At 33.1% G+C, this 14505-nt stretch overlaps 2 protein-coding genes across 2 annotated transcripts; both read right to left on the bottom strand.

The window, feature by feature from the left end:
* Positions 1–4784: 4784 nt before the first annotated feature.
* LOTGIDRAFT_175031 (hypothetical protein) lies at positions 4785–5366 on the bottom strand (the record flags this gene model as incomplete). Its single annotated transcript, XM_009055137.1, has 1 exon — positions 4785–5366. One exon carries the CDS (start codon positions 5364–5366, stop codon positions 4785–4787), a length of 582 nt encoding a protein of 193 aa, XP_009053385.1.
* A 4024-nt stretch (positions 5367–9390) lies between these two features.
* On the bottom strand, positions 9391–10135 carry LOTGIDRAFT_175030 (hypothetical protein; the record flags this gene model as incomplete). Its single annotated transcript, XM_009055136.1, has 2 exons — positions 9391–9504; positions 9806–10135. 2 exons carry the CDS (start codon positions 10133–10135, stop codon positions 9391–9393), a joined length of 444 nt encoding a protein of 147 aa, XP_009053384.1.
* Positions 10136–14505: the final 4370 nt, after the last annotated feature.

Genomic DNA, 14505 nt, shown 5'->3' with positions numbered 1-14505 from the left:
ATATTTTTATTTGATTATTTTTTTCGTTGATATTTCTAATGGAATTGTAAACAGAGAAATACTTTAATCCCAATTCATATTCTTGATTGCGATCGAGTTCGCACTCATAATCTAGAGATAATTTAATGTCTGATTTATTTGAGGTGATGACGAATAGTTGTTCTTTATTTGACATTTTTAATCACGCTTTTATAATCATTTTTATCTATGATACCTTTTTCTAGGAGTCTTTTTAATATACAATTCACTTCATTATATTGTCTGTGCGATCGATGTCCTTCCTTCATTGCCGCTAATATAATTTGTAATCTATTAAGTTGTTGTCGGATAAAAACGTTATACCTTCTCCAGATACCATATCTTCGAATTCATCTATTTCTTGTATGATTGGTGGATAATCTTCTGCATAATCATCTGATTCCTCTTCATCAGGAATAACTTTATTTAAATATGTTTCAACTGCCATCAATCTTTTTGTTTTGGGCTTATTCTTTATCATATACAGAAATTTTAAGTATTCTACTAAATCCTTGCGTTTGACAATCTCAATATCCCCGCCATTCATTAAATCTATTAATCCTTATGTTGTTGTAAATTTAAAGTCTTTTTTATCGATTTCGAATAAAGGGTAAACATTACTAAATAGTATTCAAAATCCATCTTCTGTTCTTATTCTGATCTGAAATTAGAAAAAATAACTCGCCCGTTGGGCGAGAAGTATAGTATCTGTTATGTACTGATTGTTTTTAGTTTACTATGAACAATATTATTATTTAAGTTCTTATTTTTTGAATATGCAACTATCATTTTCTGCTTATAGACATGGGGGAATTTCTCTTGAAGGCTCTTGCCCATTGCTGTCCCTGAAGTTTGTAAATATGTTTTACCATTAAATGTGAAATCGTTTCGACTAAGACAAATTTCTAAAAGCTGTAGAATTGCATCGTCGGGTCTGTTTGGATCTGGGTTTCTATTAAAAGCTTTACGAACTGCCGTTAGACCAGTAGTGTTATCGATATTGGTATACATAGAAGAAACGTCGATAGAAATTAAAATAGCATTAGAGGGAACTCAAAGATTTTTTATTTTATTGACAAAATCGGTAGGCGCGATGTTGACATGCTAGAGGTAGTAAGAAATGATCAATGTATTCTGACACTGCACATGACTCACTATCACAGTCAGATATAATCGGGCGGCCTTTAGGGATTTTATTCGAGATAAACCACTCCTTGGTTGGATTCTTATGGATTTTAGGCAAAGTGTACAAATGTCTCTCGCGACAATCAGGTTTGCCAGACAGATAGTCATATTGTTTCTGTTTGAGATAACTAGTTTTGACTAAATCGGCAAGAATATTGTTAATCATGTTAGCAGTTTCTTTGAAAATTGGTTTCGGTAAAATGGCATAATGTTTAGGATTATTCAGTTGATTCTCTGCTTCTGAAACGTAATCCTCCCTATTCAGAATGACACAACATGAACCTTTGTCACTCTTTTTAATAACAATGCTATCGTCTTTCTTAAGTAAGTTTAACGCTTCACGATCTACTCGTGTGAGATTAGGCTTTTCGTGTGTTATGGAAAGGTTCACTGTTTGGCTATTCATACTCGCAAATGCTTTCAATATTTCAGGATGGATGGCGGTCCGAGGGGGTGTCCACGTGGATTTAGGAATAAACATTGTTCTAGCACCACGTGGGGGGGTGGTTTCGAAAAAAATATGTGCAGCTAAGATTTCGTTGAAATCGTTCAATGAATGGTCGAAGATAATTCAAGTTAGCTATCTTTGGTGTGGGAATAAATTTAAGTCCACGGTCTAAGATTGAATGCTGAAGGGGTGTGAGAATTTTGCGGCTTAAGTTAACTACAGTTTGGCCTAGCGGTGGCCTCTCAGTATTTTTATCCCCAGTAATTAGTTTAAAGACTTACTCGATGCTTGAAGCTGGTGTATCCAAAATAAATGAATGCTGTTTCTGGAGACCAATGAAGATTATCAACTGGTTCGAATTCTTCTTCTTAGGGTGGTAAGATTGTTGCGCTGTTGATACTGGACTCCATCATCATGTTGTTGAGAGTGCTAAGGTTCTGTTGTGCTTTCTTCGAGATTTTATTTGAATTGGGTATACATGTGAAGAGGATCTTGGAGTTTGGGAAGATTTGTTGGCTGTAACGATTAATTTCTGGGCTTGGTTAAAGGAGGTCTTTGGTAGCTGATCACGGTTGTTGAGGCCTACATGAAGAATAATGGTAGTAGGTTTGGGATCATGGTCGTATGATTCCAGGGTATGTGATGGATTTGGGCACCGGGATAAGAATGTATTTCAGTGTCTGAACTGATTTTGGTAATTCGATTCAGGTTAGATGATCCAATTATTAAGGTAGATTTCTTTAAAGCAGGTAGCTTCCATAATGATTTGTCCTTGGTTTGGTGATAATACGGTTTGGTAGCGGATATAATGGTCGTCGACGGTGTGATTGGTACTGGTTTGGTAGTTGTTACAATTGTAGCATTGGGAACGGACTGGGATCTGGTTCGAGGGGAGAGGGGGAGGTCTGGATACACGTCTCGACTTGGATGGAGACTGAGGGGTGGTTTGCTGGTCCAAAAACGCACAGAAGGAAGAAAGGTTGGCGGATCCTGGATCACGTGGTGAAGATTCAGATGGTGTGGAAGGGGAAGACGAGTCTGAAAGTGAAAAGAGAAGGGGAGTGCCCTCTCTACGAGAGCGTTTACCTATGTCTGCTGGACTAGGAGTAGGTGAACTTCGGGCTCGTTTAGGGGTTTGGTTCGGCAGCGTGGTGGCTCTAGATGGTGCAGGTGTAGTGTCTATTTCAGTTGGTAGAGATATGGTTACTCTGGTTTTTGTTTAGTTGATTCGTTGGTAGAATTTGGTGATTACAGCTTGAGTGAAACGTTTCGCATAGGAGCGACGGGCCCAGGACAGGGCATGAGAAACGATGTGGTCGACGGTATGTGATGATAAAGACTTGGTACGAATGGTGGTCAGCTTCTCTTGAAGTGTGGTTTGGTAATGGTCGATCAGGACCTGCGTAACCTTAGAGAGCCATGTCCGATTGAGGGATCTAATATTCGCGTCAACAGCTGATGTTTTCATTGCTGGATGGATAAAACTATCCAACTCGGAGACTTTGCGTTTGAAGGTAAACGCTGGTTGGCCTTACTGTTGAAGGGTAAGGATTTCCAAATGATGGAGGCGCTGCAAAACTTGGAGGACACCTTCACAAAGGGTTCTTCCTCCTTATGAGTGGGGACTGGTTGGCGTCGGTGGGCTTGTAGTGGTTTCTGTTGTTGGTCAGGTCGATGGTTACCTCTTGATTGGTAGGCTGTGTTGTAGGTAGGTCGGCGATGGGGTGGGATATAGCTGGATGGGTTGGTTGGTGGTCGGCGATTGGTAGGTGGTAGAGGTCGATGGAAGACAGGGCCGTTGTAGGGTACGTGATATTGGTTTGGTTGACAATTAGTGTTTCTATGTCTGGCTTCTTGCCAGTGGTTGTTGTAGTTGGGGAGCATAATGAAAATAACTTGAGGTTAGAAAGGGAATGTACAGCGGATGTAACAGGAGGAAACTGTATATGCTAGCGTGAAAATGTGGGGATCAAATTATGCAAATAAGTCAAACTGGGTTTGGGGATATATAAAGTAAGATGAAAGTTATGATGAAAAATGCAAAAATATATATTTAGGTGATAAATAACGCTAATAATGATGTGAAAAATTATAACAAGTAAAACAAAAACTTACGCAATTGACACATATTGAAAAATAATGATTTATATCATATAATGACCTAATTATGATTTCATCATCTTTAATGGGATATTCTATTTGAGAAGGAACCGGTGATAGTTGAATTTGTTCAGGTTCTAATTTTTTTTAATATCCTCTTGAGATTTTAATATGGGTTGAAAAAGAGTTTGTAGATTTTCCGTTAATACGAGTTGTTGTAATCTGTTATTTTCAACTTGGGTCCATATTTTATTCTTAGCTTTGATATATTCTCTATTTCTTTTTAAAATATTATTCCAATTATCCATTTTTAAAAACTAAAATTAACATATGCCGATCATAACTCTTTCACCCGCAGGTTTTCTAGTATTAACGAATACATATCCATGTTCATCTGGGTTTTTCCATTGAGCTTTACAAACCTTTTTAAATGAATCTCTGTCCATTCCGTGATTTATCGACTGAATGATTTATTGTTTAATTCAAATAATAAAAAACAATTTGCATTTTTTCTAATAAACATAGAATCCATCCCGTAAAAAGATTGGGATTGGTATATGCAGTGACAGTTATGATGTCTTCCTTTCGTGAAGAATTCTTGTTGAACAGCTTGATTTCTTTGCGCTACACAATCGTCAAACAATATTAAGTTCTTTCGTTTGCTATCAAGTCTAGGTCTAGGTCATTAACATTTTTCGTAAGAAAAACTATTATATCCGTTGGTTTCTTTCCTTCGATGTCTAAGATATCTTTTATTTCCACTACTTCTTCGTTTTCTTCGTAATATTGAAATAGGTCTTGAACATCTTTCTTTGGTAGATATTCTAAAGTTTTGAGAAATTGATAATACGATTGCTCTGGTGTTGTTGTGTAGATATACAAAGAATCGAAATCTAAAAGGTTTGGTGTTGTCAACATGTTAAAAGTGAGATGAGTTTTCCCAGAACCGGAACTACCGCATATACACATGAGCATTGGGTTATTAGGAAATATTTCTGAATGATTAAATTTTTTGCCCATTTTTATTATTATTTTAATTTGTTCCAAAAATAACTCCTTCTCCTTTATACTTTGAAAGATATATTCCTTCTCCAGTTTGTATATTTTTTAAAAATATTCCATTACGCTTATGTTTGACTTTGACTTCTCCTGTGTCAATACTATCTACTAATTTATTTAATCCTTGTTTAACAGTTTTCTTGGTTTCTTCCCCAAATCTTTTTCCAAATTCTTTTATTGTACCTATCATATCTCCCTCTCCTGAACCTTTGGCTTCCTTTTCCATTATTAAATTATGTCTACGTTCTTCAGCGGCTTTAGCACCAGCTGCTTTCTTTGCGTTGGCAGCTTTGACTGCGGCAGATATTCCACCAGTTGCTGCACCCGCCGCTGCAATAACACCAAATATTAATGGTAGAAGGAAAGGTAAAAATCCACCTTCTTTTGCGTTGGCGTCAATTCTTTTAAAGTCTATATCGTCTCTGACTTTACAATATTTATATTTATCAATAAGTTTTTTAGTTATGTTGATTTTTTTACCATTGAAAGTTATTACAGTTGGGGAAGCTGTATCAATAGCTTCTATTATTTTCATAACTAAAGTTTCTACTTTCATTTTTAAGGGTGTATTTTTTATCAATTCTTATCATTCTTCTATCTTCTTCAAGTACCTCTAGATATCAGAACTGTATACCATGTATCAAAAACAAAATCAGGAAGAAAACGAAAACGACCCATTACAAAATCATTTTTCAAAACAATTTCTAAATAAATCATTGGGATATATTAGATTGAAAATAATATGAGCAAGGAAGACAAAATTTTGTAAGTGAATTGTTCACTGAATTATAGTGCTAGAAGTATTTGGTTAGGTACCAACCAATACTCAACTCGCTAAGCTACTCGTATATCTTACTTTTCATTCTCTTTTAGGAAATTTCAGTTCAGTTCAGTTCAACAACTTCATTGCAATGATTTTCGACAACGAATTAATTATGGTGTTATCTTTACCGACGAAGGTCAAACGATAAATTTTGGTGTGGAACATTGGCTTCACACATTTGAAATTACATTACCTAATGCAACACCATCAAATAAGATTGTTCACTGTGAATTTAATAATCAAACATGTCAATTTTTTCAAAATATATACAAAGAAGTTCATCATATAGAATTAAGAACTTTCTCATTTTTAAACCAAACATTAGATTTTATAAAACACTTATTTCCTTTAAGCAAAATTAATTTAGACAGCAGATCAAAACGCTCATTATTACCTTTCATTGGCTCTTTTTCTAAATCGCTTTTTGGCACTGCTACAGATGATGATATCAATCTTCTGGCAAAGCACATAAATGCATTAACCAAGGAAGATCGAAAGCTTTCAAATGTTTTAGTGAAACATTCAGACCATTTTTCTTCTTTTGCCAATAAAATTAACGAAAGATTAAATAACGCTCTTAATAGCATCAAAGAAAACCACAAAACAATTGTTCTGGCTTCAAAGAACTTAGAATCTACGTTTGATAGTCTTGAAGATGCATTTATGACTTTGAATAAATTAATATCACAACAAATTCAAACTTCAGCCTTGATGGAACATCAGTTAACTGATTTTAAAATTGGCTTACAACAGTTAACTGAAAATACCCTTTCACCCTTAATTCTTTCACACAAAATATTATTAAGTACCATACATAGTATTCAAAAATTATTAGATGGACATTATCCTATTTTTAAAATATTATATACTAACCCATCATATTATTATTCTCATGCTAAATTTATTGCAATTGAAAATCAAATAAAATTTATTTATCTATTAAATTTCCTATTACAAGTGATTTTCAGCATCTAAAATTATATAAAATTGACACTGTCCCTGTACCTATTAATGTTACTTCACAACATACCACTCAATTATTGGATTTAAACGAATATTTAGCTGTAAGTAAATCAAATAAATTTTATCTTGAAATAAATTCAATTCAATTACAGAATTGTCAAGGTTCGAAGCATTACCAATGCTTCTATAAATTACCTTTCACATCTTCTGAAGTTTTTACTTTACAGCTTTATTTTTTGACATAAAAGAACAAATTAAATCATTATGTAATTTTCAATTTATTCCACATTCCAATCTCAAATATATAAAGCAACTTACAAAGAATTCTCTATTATTAAGTAACATATCTAAGATAAAATTTAATTGTAATAACAAAGAAAAAGAAATCGAAGGATGTAATATTTGCATTGTTAGTATTCCATGCCAATGTACTATTTTTAATGATGATATTGTTGTGCCTCAATCTCTAGGGTCATGTCAGGCATATGACAAGTACAACACAATCATAAAGCTACATCCAATTAATTTGGCATTAGTGCAACATTTCTTTTCTGAAAAAGACCTGAATATCACCAATATTCCAAAATTTCAATTTTATTCACACTTATTTTCTAAAATAATCGCTGTTGATAAAGTCCAGTCATTAAGTTTAAAAAGGATCATAGATCAAACATAACAGGATAAAGTCATTTTCAAAACGCTATCTGAATCATTCTATGATGACCAAATCACAACTTCTAACTCTTCTATTTTTGACATTAATTTTTTTATTGACTATTATATCCTTGATTTTTTCCGTTTTATCTTTAATTGCTTTCATCTTATCACTATGTAAATACCGAACTTTATCAGCAACGATGTTGCAAATGGAAATATTATAAATGAATTACCATCTTTAGTTTATAAACCTTTAACCACTTTGGCTCCTAAAATTCAAAATTCTCCTATCAAATTTTCAGATCATGTTCCTACTTTTACTTTCATTTTAGCTATTATCATTTTAATCATATTAGTTTCAAAATTATTTAAATCAAAATGAGCAGAGACTCAAATCCTTCTTGAAATCTCAAACGGATGTCAATGTGTATTGTTGCCAATTGTTAATTTAAAATATTGCCCAGTATATTGGACTTTAACTCACCCAACAATTATCTTTTTCATGTTTCCCTTCGTTATCTTTAAATTGGCCAAATTTCCAGGTAGTAAGTACAATCACCCATAAACCCTTAAAAATACCTCACTCCATCAAAGTTCCATATTTTCAACTATGGAAATTACACCAAATCCTTAAGGGTGACAATTGTTCAGTGTACTTACTGCTTGGCCACCATTCTTATAATTCCATATCAACTCCGGATACTTAGAAGGTTTTGACCAATGGTTCTTTTTATCCTAACATCAGTACAACTTGACTTGAACAGTGTTTGAAAGTACCATACCATACATTTAAATTAATATCTTTTTTTTTCTACATTTTTTTTTCGAATTAGTATAATTATGTATCCATAAGTTATTTTATATTGAACATATTTTTATATACTCTACATCTTTTATATTATATTAATGTACATTTTAGGTGATTGTATTTTTTTCTTCTTGTTATTCTTGTACTTTTACATACTTAGGTAATTCAAAATTGAGGACAATTTTTTTTATTCCACAGGCGAATATAATAGCCTATATAACAACATGTAATATTGTCTAAGAATATCAATTATATAGTAATGCTAATCAACTGTGTTTCATGTTTTTGATAATCTTAGATAATATGACAGCTAATATAAATAGTTAGCTCATTAAGTTACCCAATGTATATGAATTGGATGGCGACTGATAATAAACTGAGGCCTATGATGCAATGACCAATATAAATATGACCAGCAAACATCAGTCGTCACCAATTCATATTACATTGTACAACATTTCAGGTGAGAACTGTTAGATCTTTTAGTATTTTATATTCTTAATATTTAAATGTCTTCATATTTAATAGTTATATTTTACCAACTATCTTTATATATTATATTGTATTGTAATATTATATGTTTAGACCAATTCATATTACATTTTACAACATTTCAGATCTTATTATTTACAAGCTAAATCCAAAACCCGAAGTCAAGCATCAATCCCGACACTTGGGCTTAGAAAACCATTTGAACTCCCAGAGCTACAAAGGCGAAACCCCCCTTACTCCAAGTCGTTGCTATATCTTCGGTTCAGTATCGATACTACTGACTATTAGTGCTACCAATTAATACCACAATACCACATTAAATTAAGTGAATTTCTGATAAAGCAAAGCGTCATAATCGGAACCTCTTCTCCCATAAAATAAAACACTATAGGCTGATGAATAGTAACTTCTATAGTTACTATAGATGTTTCTTCTTTCGGACCATTAATCTTATAAAGATGAACTGAAAATTTTGGTTTTTTGATATGAATTTTTATCATACATGTTTGAGTATATACTCTACCAACTTTTTCAATTTCAATTATTGATGAAAAATTGTAAATATTTTATCTTGTTGACTTTTATGAATATCAAAAAAGTAGTATTAATAAAATATAGTTTTACATATTCAAAGTCTGTCGTTCGTAAAAACTCGTAACTCTTTGTTACTTCTTCTTGTGGTTTTGGATTTCTAATAATACTTACTGGTGGAGTTTCCGTTTTTAATATCATTTGAAAATCACCCAAAACAGCGGCCCCTTTATTTAATTTAACTATCATTCTAAACCTATCTATATATTTTCTTTCCGTTTTAATTTCAAATCGGTGATAGGCCGTCTAGCGGTTGTCGGGGTTATATTCTTGTGTTTCTACATTTTCTCTACCATTAATAAACTGAAGAGTTTTATTTGCGTCCCCAGAATCTTTAAAGAATAATGGATCAACTTTTAACTATAGAGGAAAAATAATTTCAATTACTAGGTTTCCAAGGAGACTAAAACGCTGATCGCATGTTTAGGGGGTGAGTATCAGGAAGTTTGTTGTTTAAAAATTATTAATTCTTTTTCTATTCTAGTTTTAAATAGACTTAATTCCTGCTGCGATTTATCTTCACTTATACCTATTAATTGTTTAAGATCTATTTTTTGCTTTGCTATCTAATTTTGATATTAATGAAGTTAAACTTTGTAATTGAGTTTTATCTACTACATTTAGAAGTTCTTCTTCAATAAAACTTCTTAAAAGTTGTTACTTCTTGTTGTAATTTAGTTTCATCAATAAAATCTTTATTATTTATTTGTCGTTTGAAGAATCTTTTCACATCATTTATTCTTTCTTTTAAATGGTCTTTATTTACTACAATTAAATTCAATTGATACATTAAATATTTCTTGTGAACAGCATCATAATTATTTTCTGGTAACTTTAAATTAGTTAAGGTAAAATTATTCATATCTAAATCACCTTGAAGTGTGTCTGCAATTTGTTTCACAAAATAAGGTTTTGCTTTATTTATCCATGTTGTAGTGTGAGGTTTTTTAGTATCTAAAGGTAAAGAAACTAAACCAAATTTATTCGCCATTTTTATTAAGTTAAATTCATTATAATTTCTTCAAACTGATTTCCTAAACTTAATTGATATAAAACCCAAAGTTGACCACAAAAGAATCGAAGAAATAAAAGTTATTTAAAGAGTCTTTGTATAAAGCGGAATGTTGAACTCCGTTTTGAACTGAAGAATGTATATTTGTTATGGCATCAAATGTACCTTTCTTATCCTTGAGATTATTTATTTCATCTCGCATACAATAATAAATTTGTGATATATTTAACTCATTCGCCCATCTCATAAGTTGAAGTTTGTAGTTGTATCGGTTCCGTATTTATCAAGAAAAATATTCATTTTAAAAGACAGTTTTTTGAAGTTCGTTTTGATAGAACCTACCTATGATTTGTTCTTTGTCTTGATCGATTAATTCATATGTTGGAGGTGATGTGGTGTTTACTTTATCTACGATAAATATTTCGTTGGTCCAAAATCCGACGTAGCCTTTTTCGAATTTACTTTTATATTTGGAAATACGATCTCGATCTCCGACTTTAAATTTCGGTTTAATATTTAAATTATTTATTTCATTTTCAAAATTATTAAGGGCAGAAGAAAACTTTTTAATATCTGGATTTTGACTGGCTTCCTTTGGAGAAACACCGATGGAAGAATGAATTTTATTATTATATTCCGATACAACAGTGGGTAAAATCTTTAACCATTTGTGAGACTTTAGTTCTGTGAATTATTTACACAGTTTTGATTTAAGCGTCCTGTTAAGTCTTTCTACTACTACAGCTTTTCCCTCGTTATGAGTACAATAAATTTCAAACCCAAGTGATTTCATATTTTTATTATAAAATTCGCTTCCTTTACCTACCCACAGGTTTTTTTGGGCTTTCTACGTTTCATGATCGTTTCAAAAGCATGTTTGACTGATAATACTGTTTTGTTTTTGTTTTATTATGACCGGGAAGATGTTTTTCTTCAGGATATTTTGCCCATGGAAAATCAGGAAGAGAGCCCAATGACTTTTGTATATCTGAACCTAAATAAGTCGCTAAGGCTCCAAAAACTATAATTTTTATCCTATAACTTTAAAACCTTTTCCTTTCCTTTCTTCTAATCTCCTGTTTAGCAGTTCTAGTTGTAATTCTTTCAACTCGTCAGATTGTTTCACTGCGTCGCTTATACTCCTTCCCGCTTCCGCGACAGATCCTATGGCTTTAGCATCTGAGGAAATGCGGGATTTGTTGTTTGAAACAAAGCTATCTACTTTTGGAATTATATTTTTACCCAGAGAAAATTTTGATGAAAAGATACCGTCGCCTGAATAATCTTCGAAATTGTGTTGTTCGTGTTTTAAAATTAAACTCATCCTATTTTTAAATGAGTTAATTTAATGAAGAAATTGTGGTCTGTTTTCCAAACAAGAGCTAACTTTCTTACAGAAGTTTCTAGAAAAAAGAATGATTAATAGAATAAGTAACAGATGAGTTTTGTTATATCATTGGTTTTATTATATCTTTGTATGTCTCCTTAAATTATAATGTCAGTGGACCATATATCTTCTCTAGTGTAAACTTTAACTTTAATGAAGAAATTGTGGTCTGTTTTCCAAACAAGAATTATCTTTATCTCTACCTACAGAAAATTTTGATGAAAAGATACCGTCGCCTGAATAATCTTCGAAATTGTGTTGTTCGTGTTTTAAAATTAAACTCATCCTATTTTTAAATGAGTTAATTTAATGAAGAAATTGTGGTCTGTTTTCCAAACAAGAGTTATCTTTCTTACAGAAGTTTCTAGAAAAAAGAATGATTAATAGAATAAGTAACAGATGAGTTTTGTTATATCATTGGTTTTATTATATCTTTGTATGTCTCCTTAAATTATAATGTCAGTGGACCATATATCTTCTCTAGTGTAAACTTTAACTTTAATGAAGAAATTGTGGTCTGTTTTCCAAACAAGAATTATCTTTATCTCTACCTACAGAAAATTTTGATGAAAAGATACCGTCGCCGGAATAAGAAGAAATGCTAGGGTAGACTGTGCCTGATTGTGAGCTGATCTATTTTTAAAATGGATGCGAAGACCAGTTCAAAATTTTCACCTACGTTTTCACTAATTTCATCCTCTTGTCTGGCACTGTCTAAAAGATCAATTGGAATCTCTGTAGCATAAAACTCAGAGAAGATGTTGACTTTCCAAACCGAGCTTCCAACCTATCAAAAACATCTTTAAACAATTCTGAAAAACCTAAACGAACTGCAACTTGACTTGCTTCTCCCTTTATCGAATGTACTGTTTTAAGCTTTATTGATATCTCTCAACACGACCATATACAGTAGTCTCTCGGAAGAGAGTGAAAAACTAAAAATACAAAATACAACTGATAAATACAAGTACAGATCTTATGATTCTTCTCATTTTGTCAATATAATAGGCCTCGCTTACAAATTAATGGTTACACCAAACGAAGTTCACATGATGACATGTTTTAAACTGAACACAAATGAAATAATCAAATTTTAGACACTTTGCTAATTAAACAAATCTACAATAACATAAACTGAAATTACCCTGTGAGAGGCAACACTTTCTGAAATGTCTAAGAATATGAAATAAAGGATAAAATGGCGGTGTTTACATTAATGTACTTCCATAAATTGGAGAGTTTTCTAAAGGGACGCAACTTTATTTAAATCAAGACAACAGTAATCGTATTGTTCCATCACACTCCCCGTCTGAATTTTAACAATAGTACTATAAGACAAGTTACAAGACATTTCAAAATAACAGAATCAACATTAGTTGTTAATATCACCTTCTAACAAGACAAAAAGTTCCGTAATAGGACGGATATACGACACACGTTTACCATTCTTCTCAATACGAACTTCGACTTTACGAATAAGGTTATCGTACTGCATTGTCTTTTAACAACACGATGTCATCTTTTGACATAATTCGGTTTTCTTGGTGCCATTTTTGTCTGTTTTGTAATGTTTGCAAGTACTCTTTTCTCCACTTCGACCAAAACGTATTGGAAAGAACTTGCACAAATTTCCACTGAGATTTATAAGAGTCCTTGATATCAAAGTTACAAGTTCCAAAATCTGAATTCACCGACTTTTGGGTTAATAAAACTGATGGACTTAAAACGGATGAAGACTCTGGGTCTGACGAAAGTACCATGATAGGTCTGGCATTAACAATTGCTGAAACTTCGTACATAAGAGTAGATAAAACTTCATGTGTTAAATTTCTGTGTTTATGATCCAGTAACATAGCATCCAATATGCGTCTCGCTACCCCAATCATCCGTTCCCACACTCCACCCATGTGAGAGAAGTGGGGAGGGTTAAATTTCCAAGTGGCGCCTTGTTTGAATAAAAAATCAGCCACAGTTCCATCTGGCACGTTTATGGCATTCAATTGTAGGTCCTTTACACTTCCAACAAAATTAGTTCCTCTATCCGAACGAAATTGATTCACGGCACCACGAACTGAAACAAATCTTCGGAGAGAGTTGATGAATGAAGACGAGCTCATTTCTTCAATCAATTCAGTATGGATCTCTCTTGATGTCAGACAGGATAAAAGAACTGCCCAACGTTTGGCACTCGCCTGACCTCCCCATGTGCGTCTTGCTACCACTGACCAAGGTTCAAACACGTCGACGCCTACATAACTAAATAGGGGGTTAGGAGTAAGTCTATCATCCGGCAAATCTGCCATTTTCTGATATTCAATAACCATTCCTCGACACTTGAAAAAGGGTAATATTTCGAAAACCGGTTCGTGTCAATTGCGTAAGTTTTTGTTTTACTTGTTATAATTTTTCACATCATTGTTAGCGTTATTTATCACCTAAATATATATTTTTGCATGTTTCATCATAACTTTCATCTTACTTTATATATCCCCAAACCCAGTTTGACTTATTTGCATAATTTGATCCCCACATTTTCACGCTAGAATATACAGTTTCCTCCTGTTACATCCGCTGTACATTCCCTTTCTAACCTCAAGTTATTTTCATTAAGCTCCCCAACTACAACAACCACTGGCAAGAAACCAGACATAGAAACACTAATCGTCAACCAAACCAATATCACGTACCCTACAACGGCCCTGTCTTCCGTCGACCTCTACCACCTACCAATCGCCGACCACCAACCAACCCATCCAGCTATATCCCACTTCATCGCCGACCTACCTACAACACCTACCAATCAAGAGGTAACCATCGACCTGACCAACAACAGAAACCACTACCAGCCCACCGACGCCAACCAGTCCCCACTCATAAGGAGGAAGAACCCTTTGTGAAGGTGTTCTTCCAAGTTTTGCAGTGCCTCCATCATTTGGCAATCCTTACCCTTCAACAGCAAGGC

The sequence above is a fragment of the Lottia gigantea genome, assembly GCF_000327385.1.
Source record: "Lottia gigantea unplaced genomic scaffold LOTGIsca_234, whole genome shotgun sequence".
In the NCBI taxonomy this organism is placed as follows: domain Eukaryota; kingdom Metazoa; phylum Mollusca; class Gastropoda; family Lottiidae; genus Lottia; species Lottia gigantea.
Note: the sequence above shows the minus strand (reverse complement) of the source record. Positions and strands in the feature narration are given on the sequence as shown.